This window comes from Lissotriton helveticus, chromosome 9 (genome assembly GCF_964261635.1).
Source record: "Lissotriton helveticus chromosome 9, aLisHel1.1, whole genome shotgun sequence".
NCBI lineage: Eukaryota > Metazoa > Chordata > Amphibia > Caudata > Salamandridae > Lissotriton > Lissotriton helveticus.
Genome location: NC_136070.1, coordinates 1,048,463,246 through 1,048,481,515, shown reverse-complemented (window position 1 = coordinate 1,048,481,515; position 18,270 = coordinate 1,048,463,246). Strand labels below are relative to the sequence as shown.

General features: G+C 41.8%; 1 protein-coding gene across 5 annotated transcripts in view; it reads right to left on the bottom strand.

The window, feature by feature from the left end:
* ATP2B2 (ATPase plasma membrane Ca2+ transporting 2) overlaps positions 1-18,270 on the bottom strand; it is a 1,528,737-nt gene that overhangs the window by 225,660 nt on the left and 1,284,807 nt on the right. For all 5 annotated transcript variants that reach the window (XM_078661398.1, XM_078661399.1, XM_078661400.1 and 2 more), the window contains one exon: positions 14,381-14,560. In XM_078661398.1, coding sequence (XP_078517524.1) covers positions 14,381-14,560 — 180 coding nt within the window. The remainder of the gene's footprint in view (positions 1-14,380; positions 14,561-18,270) is intronic.

Genomic DNA, 18,270 nt, shown 5'->3' with positions numbered 1-18,270 from the left:
TGATGTAACAGAGCGGCTCAGTAATATAATGTAATGTTTGGAATTGCCAACCCCCCTCGATCTTGTGTCAGTGTCAGCAATTTCATAGACCTCCTTACATTCCCAGTGGTACAAAAGGGGGTGGTGATGGACGGAGCATCTGAACCAATCAAACACTCACACCCAGTCAACAGATCTGGGATTAATCCATCACCGTTCTTTAGCCCACTCTGCCACCCCAGTTCAGACATGGCCATATGCAAATCAGTCTGACCCTGTGCCTCATGGGAACAGTCCAGCCCTTACATTCCCATACTGCCACACAAAATTAGAAAACATAGAATTAATGTTTTTAAGTATGAGATCATCCAAAGCAATTGGGATTGACCTGAACAGGTATATAAATGTCAGCAGGATACTCATTTTCAGAAAAATTCCCCTCCCTATGATTGACAAATGAAGCCCTTTAATTCTATAGCTAAGGTTTTAATTAGTGGGTCAAAGTTTGCTTTAATTATATTGTCCACTTTTGCTGTGACACGCACCCCTAGATAGACTGCTGACTCTGCTCGCCTTGTGTCTTCGAAATCCACGTTTTGTGTGCAAACAACAATAGTTTTCTCCTGATTCAGGCTATATCCTGATAGCATGCCGAACCTCCCAGTTATGAAAGTAATCTCATCTAGGGCCTACTTGGGATGTGATGTCACAATTGCCACGTCGTCGGCAAAGGCCAGTATTTTAGTCTGATACCCCCTCGTGCATATAGGTTTAATTTTACTGACTGCAACAGCTTCTCCAGGAGTGGGTTAATATATAGAGCGAATAAAATGGGTGAGCATGGGCAACCCTGCCGGGTCCCCCTGGATATTAAGACATCCCCTGACTCTCTGCCCATTACTTGTATCCAAGCTTTTGGGGCGCAATACATTGCTCTAATCACTCTTATAAATCCCTGGCCAAACCCCTTCAGCTCCAGGATCCCCCACAGAAATTCCCATGTTACGCGATCAAACGCCTTCTCGGCATCCAGAAGGATCATGGCCGTCTGGCCCCCCGTCTCAGACACAATATCGAACAATGAAATTTCTCTTCGGATATGGTCAGTTGTTTGTCTCCCTGGTATAAAACCATGTTGCCATGGGGAGACCAGGCGACCAATGACCTTTCCTAACCGAGTAGCCAAGATCTTAGAGCATATTTTAATATTCGTAATAATTAGAGAAATTGTTCTGTATGACCCTGGGTTGTCTGGAGGTTTCCCCTTTTTTGGAAAGATGACAATACTGGTTTCTTTCCATGACTCCGGAGTGTTCCCATTATATTGAATCCCTTTAAACAGATCTAACAAGAGAGGTATTATTGCCATGCCCAGTACTTTGTATAGCTCAAGGGGTATTTGATCAGGGCCTGTGGCCTTTCTTGAAGCCAGGCACTGCACTGCTATTTGGGTCTCCTCTTGCGAGATCTCTAATTCCAATTCTTCTTTTAAATCTTCATTTAGGGCATCTCTCAGCTCCTCTATTGTCACCATCTGTCTAAAATCATTTAATGTGATACTTTCCTCCCTATCGCCTTCTTCAGAGTAAAGCACTTGATAGTAGTCTTGGAAAGTTTTAACTATGTCATCCGGGTCAGTATATTCTACTCCCCCCATTTATAGCTGAGATTTGATTCTGCACTGACTTTTGCCTAGTGGGAAGAGCTAGTCTATTCCCGACTGACTCTCCACTTTCATATAAGTTGTTAAACCGGGACTGAAACTCCTCTGCTGACTTTTGTGCAAGCCACCCATTAATCTTTGCCTTAAGGGTCTGAATCTGCACCTGGCTCTGCGTTGTCTCTTTTCCCTGCTTAATTAAAAGTGAGTGCTCGTCCTCTGCTACTTTCAGTCTCCGCATCAGCACCTGATTTTTCTCCCTGCGTATGGCTCATGTTTTGGTCACATAACTAATAGTTTCTCCCATCACACCTGCCTTAAACGCGTCCCTAACTACTATTCTAGAAGTGCTATACCTGTTAATATCAAAATAATTGATTACCCATTTTTTAATATACTCAATATATTCCCTGTTGACTAATAGCTTCTTATCGAAGGTCCATTTTCCCCTTTTTTTAATACAGCCTGAAGCTTCCATCCCCAGAACTAACGGATTGTGATCCGATATGACCTTAGGTAAGATTGCTATATTAGCTTTATTGAGGAGATCTATTGTGCAAAAAATAATAATCAATCCTAACATATTTCCTATGTGGGAATGAATAATAGGTGCTACCCGGATTCTGAAGTGCATTTTTGGCCTGCCACATGAGGGATGTAAGTGCCCTATATACCCCTGGTTTCCGCCCTTGATAATTCCCTTGACTATTAGCGCCAGGTTGTGGATCTAGGGCAACGTTCAAATCCCCACATAGGATAAGGGGTGTAGGCCACGTTGCCAATTCTACCTCGAGATCCTCGAAGATTTGGGGATCGTCATAATTTCAGCCATATATTGAGCATATAGTGAAACCCAGCCCCAGCTCAACTATAGCCCACCTCCCAAGCTTGTCTGCTGCTTTACGCCTGACTGGACCCAATAAATGTTTGGCCAGAATGGCTACCCCTCAAATATTCGATGTTTGAGATGTGGCTACCAATAAGTTATAACCCTGAATCGTCATCAGATGTCTTTTATCCCAAGAGATATGGGTTTCTTGAAAACAGCTGATGTCAAATGAATTTAATTTTACCAGCTCCCCCAATTTTCTCCTTGTAGTTACATCATTAAGTCCTACCACGTTTATTGAGCAAATATTTATTCTACCCATCTTAATTTAATTCTGACAGTTCGGACAGCTCCTAGCACTTGTAATAATCCTCTTTTTTCAATCATTTTCTGCAACATTTTCCCACTTAAACAGCTGATCTTCCGAGTTATATATATGTTTTTAATTGTCTACATTTTTCAACTTCTCTGAGTGTGTTTTTTCCACATTTTACCCCCATTCCCCCTCCACCCCCCCAGCTCCCAACCTCTCCGCCCTCCCACCCCCAACCCCTCCGAGAGACACTCAGACATATGTCAGTGTGTGATGAATGCATTGCACCTACCCAAGTGCCTGTGAACAAACCATCATTTTATTTAATATATGTAGTGCAACTACAGTAACCAGCCTCCCTTCAATACCTTGCTGCCATCAGAAGAAAAGAAAGACAGAACAAAGGAAGAGGAGGCAGAAAGAAAACCCCCACGAAAAAAGGGCTAAAGAATGCATCCATTTTCAATTTTAAATCTTTTCCAACCCTTCTCATGCTATTACGCTGTCCAGGTATTCTTTGGCTTTTATCTCGGACAAAAAAAAACGTGTTTTCCCATTCCAAATAACCTTTAGCTTGGCAGGGTTGTTCAAAAAGGCCTGAGCCCTTTCATCTTGGAATAGTTTAATCATCTGCCTCAACCTCCACCGTCTTTCGATGGTGGTGTGGCAGAAGTCAGGGAGAACAAAATATGAGACCCCATCCCTAGAGCGTTTTGCCTGAGGTCTTGCCTTTTCAGACACTGCTTTTCGTAGCAGGAAGCTGCCAAAGTAAACCAGTATAGCTCGTGGCAATGACCCTGCTCTTACTGGGTGCTTTTGCACAAAGGGTCCCTCATGCGACCGCTGAACCTCTAGTTCCAGTCCGTGAGTTCAGGGAGCAACTCTCTAAATAAATTAATGACATATCTGCGGGCATTCTCCCCCTCAACCCCCTCAGGAACACCCAGGACGCGTAAATTGTTCCGCCGTTGGCGGTTCTCATGTTCTTCCAGTTTCCATTGGATATCTGTTATCTGTGCCTCCTGTGATTTAGCCATTTCCTGGGTACTTGCCAGATCTGTCTCAGTGGTACAAATCTATGATTCCAGATCCGTCATCCGCTCCTCGAATGTACTACATGTTTTGGACAGCTTTCGCACCACTCCCTGTAGTTTCCTCATTGCCGCCTGAGCCTTGCGTCCATCCTGTCGGATCTCCTCGTGGTGAGCGGATATCGCCTGCATGTTAGTCTCTAATGTTGGCGTAGTAGTCTCGCCTCCCTTCTCTCCCATTTCTGCATTTACTGGGGTGCCTGTAGGACGGACAGAGGGGGTGTAGTCCCATATGAGCTCCTTCTCCCGTGTTTTCCTTCTCCTCTGGATGGTCCTGAGCTTTCCCCCTCTGAGAGCTCTAGTTTTAAATCACTGTCACTTGCGACTGGATTGCTGCTGTCTGTAACTTTATCTGACCACTCTCCCCCATCCGAGACAGAAAAAAAATCCAGCTCCTTCTCAGAGTACTTCTTGGTTTTTTTTCCCCCACCTAAGCCTTCCTCCGCTGTCTCTGCCTCTACTTGCGATATTATCTGAGGTGGTGTTTCAGTAGCAGTATTGACAGATTTGTCAGCATTGTCCACTCTCTCACTGGTGCTATTTTCAATGGTATTGGCGTCAATGAGGTGAGCCCTTGTCTCCTCATCACTCAGTCTTACTTCAACTCCACCCCCCCTCTTTTTAGTGGGGGTGCAGGCTCACTTAGCAAATTAGACTTAGAGGCCCTTCTGCATACCTGTGTGTCCAATACCTCCTTTATAATCTTCGTCCCTCTGGTCTCTGACGCTGACGCCCCTGCCACCTTGCTGCCTTTGCCTCACTACTATCGGGCCGGTCAGTCTTGCCGTTACTCCTCCCTTCTTCTTCTCCGATAGTGACTTGACTCCGGTGCAGGCTCCTGTACCGGCGCCTTCTCCTTTGTGTGCGCGTGTTGGAGTAGCCACCAAGTGATCTGCTTCTGCAGCGGCCGTACTTGCCGCACTTCGTCCATGGAGGGGACTTTGGTTAATATGTTATATTGTGACTGCCACTGTCACTGCGGACGGTACAGCAGAGAAAAAGTGGTCCCAGTAGAATAACTTCTAAGAACACACACAATTAAACAACATTTAGCATTAAATTAATTGGACTTCAAAATCATGCTCAATATTATGCGGTCCCAGTGGCCTATTTGGGTTATACCCTGTTTTTGTAACCGTCACTGCGGAGGCACCCGCTCATGAAAGATGTTCGGTAGCAGAGTGGCAATATGGTAGAGACATATATATATATTCAGTGAAAAAACACAGGTTTGAGGGATTTTCTAGTTTGTTGGACATTTAACTCGTACAAAACCAGAGAAATTGTGCCGTTATAGTTAGCTGAGCTAACTATAACACATGCACCCGCAATGCACTGCTGATGATATCACATAGTACATCATTCATGACATGGTCAGTGACATCACTGATAACATCTCACATGACATCACTGATGCCATCCTCCTGTGACTGTGTGTTTCTGTAAAGTTTAAATATGTTTTGTATATATATATATATATGGATTCCGCTACTCCTCCACTCGGAACAAAACGGAACGGACCACCAAAATGTGCTGTTTTCAGTCATTTATTTTCATGGTGCAAGTCTCGCCACAACACGTTTCAGCCCACAACGAGCCTTGATCACATGACAATATATATATATGCCAAGTTGTATTGAAGAATGAGTTGGTGTATAAATGTTTGGATGGATGATTTAGTAGGTGTGTGACTAACTGTATAAATGAGTGATTAAACATGTCTTACTGAACGCATGGGTTAATGACTAAACTGTGTGAATGTGTGTATCAGTCTGTCAGTTGGTGTGTAAGCGGCTCATGGGTTGGTGAGTAGCTACATGAGTGTCTATATGGGTTATTGCTTGGTTGTCTGAGTATCTGTATGGGTGCCTGAGTATCTGAGTGGATGGGTGGGGGTGTAACTCTAGGCATAGATGTGTGAGTGGGTGAGTCACTGGGTATATGGGTTCAAGAGTGTATCTGTGAAGGGCTGTATGGGTGGGTGAGTACGTGTATGGGTGTGTTGGTGAGTGAATGGATGTCTCAGTGGTATATGTGTGAGTAACTACAAATGTGAAAGTTAGTATATGTTATTATCGGAGTATGTAAATGACTATATGTGAGAGTGAGTGATTGTGAGAGTGGCTGTATGGATGAGTGTGTGCTTGTATCAGTGATTGTATAATAGTGTAAGTATGAATAATTGAGGTGGTGTGTGTATTACTGTATAGATGAGTAAATGGGAGTGTGACTGATTATTTGCATGACTGACTAGGCGTGTGAGTAACTGTGGATGAGTGGTGGTGTGTGAGTGTCTGTATAGGGGTATGGGTGCATATGATAGTCCTGTATTGATGAGTGACTGCATGCATGAGTGACTGTATGGGTGAATGAATGGATGTGTGTGTATTATAATAATAAATAATACATAAATAATAAGGAATCAGTTAGTGGGTATGTAGTAACTGGTACTGGTGTGTCTATGGTTTAAAAACATGGTAGTCTGTATTTTAGAGTGGGTGTATCGAAGGATATATTAGGGTGTGAGGAGGTGCATCAGATTATCATGTGGATGATGTCATCAGTGATGTTATTTGAGATGTCATCAGTGATTTCACTGACTATGTCATGAAAGATGCAATTTGTGACGTCATTAGCAGTGCATTGCAGGGGCATGAGCTATAGTTAGCTCAGCTACCTATAACAGCTGAATTTCTCTAGTTTTGTATGAGTGAAACGTCCAACTAACTATAACGTCCCTGAAACCTGTGTTTTTTCCAGTGAATTTCGAAGGGTTTTTAAATGCTAATTTCTAACAATAACGTCCCTAAAACCTATTTTTTTCCAGTGAATTTGAAAGGTTTTTTAAAAGCTAATATCTAACTATAATGTTCCTGAAACCTATGTTTTTTTCAGTGAATTTCTAAGGTTTTTTAAATACTAATTTCTAACTATGTGGATAAAGAGGAAGAAAGGCACAGAAAGAAGCAAGAGAAATGCAGAAAGAGACAACAGAATTCCAGAAAGAGGAAGAAAGGTGCAGTCAGAAGCAAGAGATATCCAGAGAGGACCAACAGACGTGCAGAAAGAGGCCTTGTTGCAAATTTATCTTGTGCCCCCAACTTTTTGCTGACTGGTACTGGTGGTAACTGACTGACAAGCTAGGCCTGGAGCCAGTGCTATGCTGAAGGACACTTAGAATACAGTGAAAAGACCTACATGCACTGCTGAACACTATGGGTTGGGGTACCCTTGTGATTGGCATGACCACCCTGTAAGCCCTAATGCATAATAGGGCAGGGGGATTAATACTACCTATAAGTCAGAGGTGCATCAAGAGGCAAGAGAAGTGCAGAAAGAAGCAACAGAGGTGCCAAATGAGGCAAGAGAGTTGTAGAAACAGGCAGAAAAGGTGCAGAAAGAAGGAACAGGGGTACAGAAAAAGATAAGAGGGATATAGAAATTTGCAAGAGAGGTACAGAAAGAAGCAAGAGCAGTGCAGAAAGAAGCAAGAGAAGTGCAGAAAGAAGCAAGAGAGGTGGAGAAATAGGGAAGAGGGGTACAGGAAGAGGCAAGAAGGATACAACATTTTTCAACAGAGGTGCAGAAAAAAAGCAACAGCAGTGCAGAGAGAACTAACAGAGGTGCAAAACGAGGCAAGAGGGGTGCAAAAAGACGTAGGAGGGGTGCACAAAGAGGCAAGAGAGGTACAGAAAGAGGCAAGAGGGGTGAAGAAAGAAGGAAGAGAAGTGCAAAAAGAGGCAACAGAGGTGCTGAAAGAGGTTCGAAGGGTGCAGAAAGAAGCAAGAGCAGTGCGGAAAGAAGCAAGAGAAGTGCAGAAAGAAGCAAAGAGAGGTGGAGAAATAGGGAAGAGGGGTACAGGATGAGGCAAGAAGGATACAACATTTTTCAACAGAGGTGCAGAAAGAAGCAAGAGCAGTGCAGAAAGACCTAACAGTGGTGCAAAACGAGGCAAGAGGGGTGCAAAAAGACGTAGGAGGGGTGCACAAAGAGGCAAGAGAGGTACAGAAAGAGGCAAGAGGGGTGAAGAAAGAAGGAAGAGAAGTGCAGAAAGAGGCAACAGAGGTGCTGAAAGAGGATCGAAGGGTGCAGAAACAAGCAAGATAAGTGCAGAAATAGGAAACAGGGGTGCAAAAAGAGGCAAGAGGTGTAGAAAGAGGCAAGAGGGGTACAGAAAGAGGCAAGAGAGGTACAGAAACAAGCCAGAGAAGATGCCGAAAGAGGCAGGAAAATTGCTGAAAGAAGCAACATAGGTGTAGAAAGAAGCAAGAGAAGTGCAGAAAGAGGCAAGTGACGTACATAAAGAAGCAAGAGCAGTGCAGCATGAACCAACAGAGATGCAAAAAGAGACAAGAGGGATGCAGAAAGAAGTAGGAGAGGTGCACATAGAGACAAGAGAGGTACAGAATAAGGCGGGAATGGGCGCAGAAAGAAGGAAGAGAAGTGCAGAAAGAAGCAACAGAGGTGTATAAAGATGCAAGAGAAGTGCAGAAAGGGGCAGGGGTGCAGAAAGAAGGAAGAGAATGGTAGAAAGAAGCAACAGAGGTGTAGAAAGAAGCAATCAAGGTGCTTAAAGAGATAATAGGGGAGCAGAAAGAGTCAAGAGGAGTGCAGAAAGAGGCACACAGGTGGCAGAAAGAAGGGACAGGGGGCAGAAAGAAGCAATCGAAGTGTAGAAAGAAGCTACAGAGATGCAGAAAGGAGGAGGATGGGTGGAGAAAGAGGCAAGAGGGGTATAGTAAGAAGCAAGAGAGGTGCAAAAAGAAACAAAAGGAGTGCAGAAAGAAACAACAGAGGTACAAAAAGAGGGAAGAAATTACGTTTTTGTGGTGTATTATATTGTGGTATCTGAGGTTTATGGTATTTTATATGTGTTTTACAGGATAGCTTTGGCTATTACTTCTAAGGAGTCTTGTCCTTTGTTATTCATAAAAAGAAATGACTGTGCTTTGTAGCATCTCATAATTTTTTTTGTTTGCTTAATCATTTTAGGACCAATTTTGGAAACAGTTTGTTCTGTTCTTAGTTCTTCGTAGTTTTGGTCTCTTTGTGGTGCTTCTACTGATTTATATAGTGTAGATCGAGTTCTGCCCAGTGTGTATTGTAAGGGATTATGTCATCCTTCCACTGCATTGTTTGTTTTGGCTTCTTGTGCCAAGATGCTGTCATAGACATTCCACCATGATATCTTGAATCTGGTTGGCGTCTGTGTCCTCACCTATGCAGTCTGCCAACCCCTGTGTACTCATAGTGGTCCATTAGGGGAGTATGTTTGTCTTGATTTGGTTGCTTCTGTGACAGGAACGACGGCTAGTGCGATAATTTTTTTAACCTTCTAGGCAAATTGGCTGTTGGTTGCGCATTACACAGTTAGTGGAGAGTTTGATAGGTGACATCATATACTTTGGTTTAAGTGGTAATAACACTTGTTTGTGGCCGTGTGAGGGTATACTTCTAGGATAAAAGGAATCATAGCTTGTTCCAAGTCAATGATTATTTTTTGGGGGTAGTAGTTGTTTGTTTGTTGATTTATATGGGTTAGCAGTTCTATGTAGGTATTGGCTTGTTTATTAGGAAGTAAAGCTTAGATAAAAGGGATATTGGTGTTCTGAAATTCACCATGTATGCTGTATAATTGATGGAATGATTTGAGACACATTTTAAATGTGCTGCCCATCATCCATGTTTGGCATTCGGATAGTTTTCGTAAGTTATTTGCAGTGCAGAATATTAGGATTAGTTTCTCATTAATATTATTGTCAAATAGGAGGAAGAGTTCCTCTCTATGGGCCTCATTAGGGTGTCGGGAAGACCGCGCACGACATCCAGAGAAACGGTCCCACAGCCGGATTCAGATACCAGTGGTCGGACGCGGAGGGTGGAGGGAAAGACCGCCGCCTCGGACAGGCTAATGGAGCACATTGGGGAGGCGTTTGGACAGTAATCCCTATAATGAAGGAGGTGCCTGCGCATATATATATATATATATATATATATATATATATATATATATATATATATATATACACATATATAAATATTGTATATTTAGTTTAGGGCCTTATTATACGTTTGGTGGTCTGTGATCTGCCGTACCCACTGTTGTGGTCAAAACGCTGCGAGCTCAGCAGTCTGATCACTGTATTACGGGATGTGCGGATTGCTAGAGCAAAGATCGCGGCTGAACCCTAGACATTGCCAGCACACCCCAGACCACCAGGGTTGTGGTTGGGGAAAAGCAGCTGCCATAGACTGATATAGAGGAATTTCATTGCCATCCGAATAACGAGTTGGCTTTTCCACAAGCTGGCCATGGCTGTGAGACCGGCAGCTTCAAATCAGCAGAAACGAAAGATTTGAGATGCGTACTCACTCCTTTCCTGTTCTTTTTATCAGAGTTCGACCTGGATCCCTTTTCCAGGTCCCCCTTCACAGCAGCATCTTCACCCCGAGGATTACAACCCTGTTTGTAGAGATGTACAGGTGAGTCCTTTTTGTACCATACACCCATTGCCTGAACTGCACACTTATGTGCCAGACTCCGAAAATGGGTAGGTGGTATTTTTTTTACATGTTTCATGCATATGTGTGCATTTGACACATATGCAGTTGAAAGGCTCAAACAGGCATCAATACAAATGGAAAAGTAATCACCACCGCTGACAGGTCTCTGCAGCCACACCACAGGTGCCACAGTAAACACAAAATATGGCGGTCTTCATAACTGAGTTTAGTTGCTAGTTGTTTAGATCATTCTGGATTTTTAACAGTTCACCATTAGAAAATATATACATTTGAATTTTTTTTAATTTTTGAATCATTTTTTAATTTTTAATATTTCCTATGTGATAAGTATTTTGAAAAAAATTGTTTCAGTTGCAGATCTATTAATTATATTTTAAATGGTTTAATAAATATATTTTAAGTTTAAAATGTTTTAAGATCACTAAACATTTATATGTGGTCAGTTATGTAATAGAAATGTATAATATGTCTTTAATTTATACATTATATTTTTATGATAATTCTATTTTATTAAGGAGTTATTATTAGATTTTATATTTGGTGATTTTTTTTTAAAGTTACACATATGTTTTGAGAAATAAAGTTAGAGTTAATAAAATTGTTTTAAATTCGTACATGTAATGTATTTTTTAAAACAAATGATGTAACTTTTTTAAATTATGAGAATGATAACTATACCTAAAAACATATACTTTTCAAGGCAATGTTGACTGTTGACCTTTGGTCCACAATATTTTGTAGTCAATATTCTTGTACTTTATATTATTTCTATGTTAAGTCGAAGAGCCCGATTCACAGAACTAACTTAAGACAAAATCCTAAACTTACTACCATTTTCGTATTCACAGAAGGCACTTACTCATTTTGTTATTCACAGAAGACACTTACTCATTTCGGTATTCACAGAAGTTAGGACTCCTAACTTTAGGACTCCTAAATGCATTCTGTGAATACCGTAAGTCTTAAAATTAGGATTTTTCTCAATTTAATAGTAGTAAAGTTAGGACTCCTAACTTTAGGACTCCTAAATGCCTTCTGTGAATACCGAAAGTCTTAAAATTCAGATTTTTCTCAATTTAGTAGTAGTAAAGTTAGGACTCCTAACTTTAGGACTCCTAAATGCCTTCTGTGAATACCAAAAGTCTTAAAATTAGGATTTTTCTCAGTTTAGTAGTAGTAAAGTTAAGATTTTGTCTTAAGTTAGTTCTGTGAATCGGGCCCAATATTAGGGTTGTTGATATTTTATCACTATTATTTTGTGGTCACTAGTTCTTCATGCAACCGATCAGCAGATATGTATTCATATGTCTTGTATTTGGTGTGATTACATTTCATAGTTTTAGCCCATAAAAACTAAAAAGCAAACACATAAATGAATAACAGATCAATAGATAAATATGATTTTTATTTCTGATGGGGTTTGTTTGTTATTTCAGATACAGTTCGATCACTTGGCACTTTAAATATATTTGAAAAATCCTAACTGCTTGAGTATCTAAAGGACAATCTTGGAGCCTCTCGTAGAGCCTACTCTCATGTACCTACTTTCTGTGGTAGATGTCAGTCGATGAAACTGCAAGCTGTCTTCTAGTCACCCTTAATAATGCATTTTAAAGTTGCATCGTGAGTGTCAAATAAACTCTTTTGAAGGACTTTTCATCCTATATTGAGATCCTAACTTGTCTGGAGCTGGAGGGTGGAGACAAAATAAAATAAATAAACTTACCTGATCCCCGCTGCCTCTGCCGTCTGCTCCATCGCACTCTTCCTGCTTCTGGGACAGGCTCCCACACTGCACTGCAGCCAATCATGATGCTGCAGGCAAGCAGCATCAGGATTGGCCTGAGCGCAATGACTTTGTGCTCCCAGGCAGACCGGGAGACTGTGCCTGCTTTCTCCAGTCCCAACAACGCAGCTGGGGATTGAGAAAGCTTCAAAGGGCATGAGATGTTTGGCCGACCTCAAATGGCCCGACCAAACACCTTATGGGCATTGAAGGGATAAAAGTGCACTCACTACCACAGTGTCATCCCACTGGACCCGAACCCAAGATTCGGCAGAGTGGCTCCAGGGGGATTAAAATAAAACAATAACAAATCATTGTATTTGCGACTGGTGGCCGAGGGGGCGGCGCTCCTCTGCCCACATCGAGGGGCCACCGCTTTAGCAAAGGTTTTATTGGTGTAAACATGCTATTATCCATCGTCCTATCCTGTGTTACTAGCAGTCTTTAGAAAAACTTTCAAATTATTGATAGGAGAGTTTCAATTCCTGGAGTCAATAGTGGAACAACTCTAAATATAGGTCCCAAATATTTTCAGCACCTAAATCCATTTTGGTCCACTTAATGTGTGGCACAAATAAATAAATTAATGGTAAACGGCATGTTCATATTCCCAGAAAAATCAAGACCTAGGGCCCGATTCCGATGTCATTCGGAAGGTCTCCGAATTGGATTTGGCTTTGCCGGATCCAATTCGTAGTCCTTGTTTACGACCGAATCATACACAGGTCCGAACGACCAAGTACGATGCGAAGATTGCGTAAGCGCCAACCATATCGTTTCTGGACCTGAACCGCTCTGTACGACTCATTCGTAGCTGAATCGTGCCACATAATGGAGCTGATTTCCGACTGAGCTGGGAGTCCGAGCGAACCGCATCTGTAAGCATACAGCAGCATCGTATTCGTTCGTTTGGACTCCCGGAGAACTTCTTGCTTGAAAGCCCTCCAGATCCGAATCGTTGGGAGGGCTTTCCTAGAGATATTGGTAGTCATATAAACTGCTCTCCGAATCTTTAAAATGAATGCAACTTAGTTCCTCTGCATGATCAAGACCCTCTGATTGGTCTTACTATGTCATTAGTTTTAATATTTAAGGCATATAATTGTGACATCTATACGTTTTGATTCTTTCTTCTTCTCATCCCAAGCAGATTCTAATTTAAATTGTAGAAGGTACAGGACAGTAAAATGAATGGAAGTATACAGTAGACCCACAGGAACTTTTCTTATTTTCTGAAGATGATTGTGGTTTATGGCAATTTATGTAAACATGTAATATGAAATTTTAAATGGAGATTGAGATGCATGGCCACACTTTTTCCAAAATGTTTTTGTTTTGGCTGGGGAAAGATGCCCTACATCCACAGAGGAGACATTCTAGTTCATTCAGTAGAATACTAGCTACATGTATATTTCATTAGAGTCTTTATTGAGGTTCAAAATGTATAGTACTGCCCAACAAAACCACATACAGATGTACAATTTTCATGCTCAACGCAGGGAAATAGTGTGTCGGAGTAGCAAAATTCTATCACAATGTCAATGGATAAACCAACAGTAGAGTTGCAGCCAGACAACAGGGGACAATGCAATTCGGTGAAAGACAAGTAGCCAGTTCAGCAAGCCTTGGGCAGGTGCGCAGCACCCACAATGGGAGGACATTTGAGAGGGTAGCCAGGCGTGCCAGAATTGGGCGGTCACATGGGCAGTCAGCTGCAGGGAACTGATAGGAATTGTAGCAGTGTTGATGATCACAATGGTCCCAAGTGGAGGTTCATGTTTGGCTTTATGTCCGACCTGGGATCAAGAACCAGCAGCATGTCATTACACCCTATTATTGATGTGGCTTCCCGGTCCTGTCTCTCAGACATCTAACTGCATCGTTCTCAGCTTGGACCCATTACAAAAGCCTGAAATTCCAGGCATTCAAAGTGTGGTGGGAGGGGATTTCTGGACTTTCAATTCAACAATACTGTTGTTTCCTCCTCTATAACTACTTTACTACATATAAACTGTCCTTAAGCCCTGTAGACCTTCTTTCTGCTATATAAAACAATACAAAATGAATACATAAATAAATAAGAACCTACACAAATAAATAAATATAACATTCACTGAATAATGGGACTGAAGTTAACCAGCATTTCAGCATGCTTCAAGAGATAATGCTTATCATAATGGATTATTGCATTGCTTACCTCTCCCTTTTCGTTTCTTATCCTTCGGTTGAATTCCTTTCCCTCCAAACAGAGAAAGTCTTCACCAGGATGAATAATTCCACATTTTATGGCAATGGCACGGGCTGTGTTGATGTTGTCACCAGTGACCATACGAACAGTGATGCCAGCACGCTGGCACCTCTTTATGGCATCTGGAACCTGTAAAAAATAAAAAGCAAAACATTAAGACTTCTAGTTTTTAGAGAATAAAACGTGATATTCCATATTCACAGCACAACTGATGTGTCAGATAAAATACACCGAAACTGCATTATACTTGTTTTTTGTTATATTCATTTGCTTTATTTCTTGAAATCCTATAATTTCTAGTAGAACTGGTTGCAAAAGATTTAGGCCTGATTCACAAAGGTAATTTACACTTTTGGATAAGTCTACACTTAGTAGTAAGTTTACTACTTTTGATATTCACAATCTCTAAGAGTAAACGTACTATAAAGGTGTGAGTTAAATCATTTAACCCCCCCAACATCTCGTAATTGCTATGTAACGTTGGTGCTAGAGCATGAGAACAAAGCAAATAACCAGAAACCAAGTGGCTGTGGTTCACAGTACCTTTGCTTTAGATAGTATTTTGGGGGGCAAAATGCATCCTCATGTTCAAAATGGAAAGGAGGGCTCATTTGGAGGTAGAATATAGTGCTGCATGTTGGATTTGTTGCTCGCATAAATACAATTTCATGTAATTATCATGAATCGTCAAATAATTAAGCGAAAGTAAATTGCACGAGTTTCACGCAACCTTAACTATAACAGAGAAATGTTTAATAAAGCATCTTTCCATGAATATCTAGCTTCCCGATAGCAGATCAGAGTTTTTGGCGACTGTAATCAATTATCCTCCTAAAAAAGAGATATGGAAAAAAATGCCTCAAGAATATAAGGAACATTAAGCGCCAGTGAAGTTTTCTGTACATTACATATCTGTGACAAAATCAAAGCCTTGAAGTCGCCTGCGGCAAATGATTAACTAGCGGCAGAGACACGCAGAGTACAGTGAACAAATAAACATGCACCGTGCAGCAACAACCTCATCCTAACCATTTTGAAAATATTCTCCAGTGAGTCACCTAAAAAAAAGACAAAAGAAGCTCATTTACAAGTTATGATGCACTGACATTTCCTCAAGAGAAAATTAGCATTAGTCGACACCACCATTCAATCTTTCATGTGCTAATCAGATGGGTTGGTTGCTATATTCTGTGATGTGCAAATTGATTGTTCGTGCAACGATACTAGAAGACTTTTAAGGCAGATTAATTTACTTCCCAATTTTTTAAAACATGTTTTACATATTCTGCGGATTACATTGTTACATCTACAGTTCATCTTTCACAGTGATTCAACATTCATCATTCATGCATTGATTACATCTTAACTGGGTTTCTTGTTAAATATTAGTCTTGCTTCACCTAGCATACAGTACTTTGGAGCCATGAAAGCAGCAGCAGTTTCTTCATGAGGGCGAGGAGGTGTCGTCCCCTCGCCCGACACCTCGCCCACTGCAGCGGCACTAAACGTGAAAAATAAAATGGCAGTGAAATGATTTCATTGTCATTTTATTTTTCATGTTTAGTGCACAGCAGCCTCCAGCCAGGAGGCATGGGGTTGTGTCCTCCTCTGCTGCCGATTGAAAGCACAGAGGACTGGAGGAGCAGGATGGACCCTCCAAAGTACGAATGTCAGTTTGGCTGGCTCTCTTGCACTTTGCAGCTCTCCACTCAGCTGTCTTAGACAGCTAGGCAGAGACCAGGAGCTTTCAGCCAGGATGCTCCATCCAATCCTGGCACTACTCTCATGCTGGTGAGAGTAGTGCCAGGATTGATTAGTGAAATTTCCTGGAAGCTGGAGCCCACGGCGCTGACAGAGAAGGGACCAAGGAGGACGTTGAATGTGCAGCAGTCAAGGTAAGTGACTTTGGGCCAGATGTAGGTAAATAGTATTTACCGATATTAAAATACCGAATTTTACCGATTCGGTATTTTAGAATCGGTAAATGCTATGAAGCAAAAAATTCGGTAAAAATGTCTGAATCGGTAAGATTCGGTATTCACCGAATACCGATTCGGTAATACCGATTCGGTAAAATGGGGGACACATTCAAGGGTGCCAGGGTGTCACTTTGACACCCTGTTGCACCCCTGAATCGTGCTTTTGTGCAGATGTGGCACACATACATGCCTGCCACATGGCACAGTTGAAAATGCACTGATTTGCATTTTCAAAGGTATTCCTTATTTACCACCGGTGGTAAATACCGAATCCTAAAATGGGAAAAGCACTCATTTGAGTGCTCCCTACATTGCAAATTCGGTAATTTACCAATTCGGTATTTTAAGGAATCGGTAATTTACCGATTACTTAAAATACCGAAACAGTAAATTACCGAATTTGCAATTTAGGCCACCTGCATCCCAAATGCCCAATACCGGTCGGTAACGGACGAAAATTCGGTAATTTCGTCTGTTACCGACCGGTATTGGGCCACCTACATCTGGACCTATATTTTTTGTCCCTCGCATTGCCTGCCTGCACGCACACACCCACCCACCACTTAGTTGATCACCCACCCGCCCCACCGATGCCTATACATACCAGCATCCCTGCATGAAAGGGTGGACTTTAAACAATATAGGCCTGTTTCACAAAGCCATTTTAACTATAAATATTTGCCTATGGCCAAAAACGCCTTCATGCATGCCTGTCAGGATCAGGCATGAATGGTTGTACGACTGTTGATTTCTCCAACACAAGTGCAGAGAATTCTGGAGTATTAAATCCTGCACAAAGGGTGGGAAGGGGTGGATGAGTAATAGTTATCCTAGAATGTTTGAGAAAGCCCACAAACATGTACATTTGAAGGCATTTGCAAAGTGATATTAGACACCCTTATTACCCTGAAAATTGTCAGAAATGTACTTGAGGAAAGTGTTGGAATAACCCTCCTGTCAGGATAACAAAGAGAACCAATCCACCCCAGATTTAGTGGGAGAGTAATGGAAGGGCATTCTCCAGATGATTAAATATTTGCCTTGTGGATTAAAAGAAAGGAAAAGAAAAAAAGGACGTTTGGACATTTAGCAGCTCTTGGGCAGCATTATACGCAAGGTAGAACTCTGCACATGAGGAAGAGGCAGCTTGAAAAAAAGTCACATTCCAGGTGCAATAGTGTATCTGGAAACCTGCACTAGTCACACTTTCACATCGGTTTGGAAATAATGCAAGAACGGATGGAAAATATGGCCACAGGAAGTCAATGTGGTCTTCCCATGGGCCCTGACTTGGTGAGGTTTTGTCCTGGCTGCTAGTCCCAGCCATAACAATGGGATGCTGTTTTTGTCAGTAGAAGTGTGGGAATACTCGTTGGTGAGAATGTTGTGGATTCCCATAACTTCTGGAACTTACTTTCACAGAAAGATGAGGAAAATGCTGAATTGTAGCCAAAGTTTGAAGTTTGTAGGGGATTGTGATGGGAGGAAAACGTAGTGGGATCCGTACAAGCCATATCACCCTAAATTTCCTAGGAACGAAACGATCAAAACATTAGAAAATAGACTCAGCACTGGGGCGGGAAAAGCATCAGCAGCTAGCGAGTTAAAGATACTATCCTAAACAGGCTACCTGTGCATAGATACCAGGATGCATTAGACAGCAATCCCCAGTAATCTCACAGACACTTGCATACGTTAATGTGAACATGATCACATGAAACCATTCTAGTGCACGTTTTAAAACGTGGGCAGAGGCACTGAGGACTTAAGCTGATTTTACCAGATCTATCACTGCGTGAGACTCAGTCAGTGATACTTACTCGCTGTAGATATCACAGAACTGGGGGGCGCAAAAGCAAA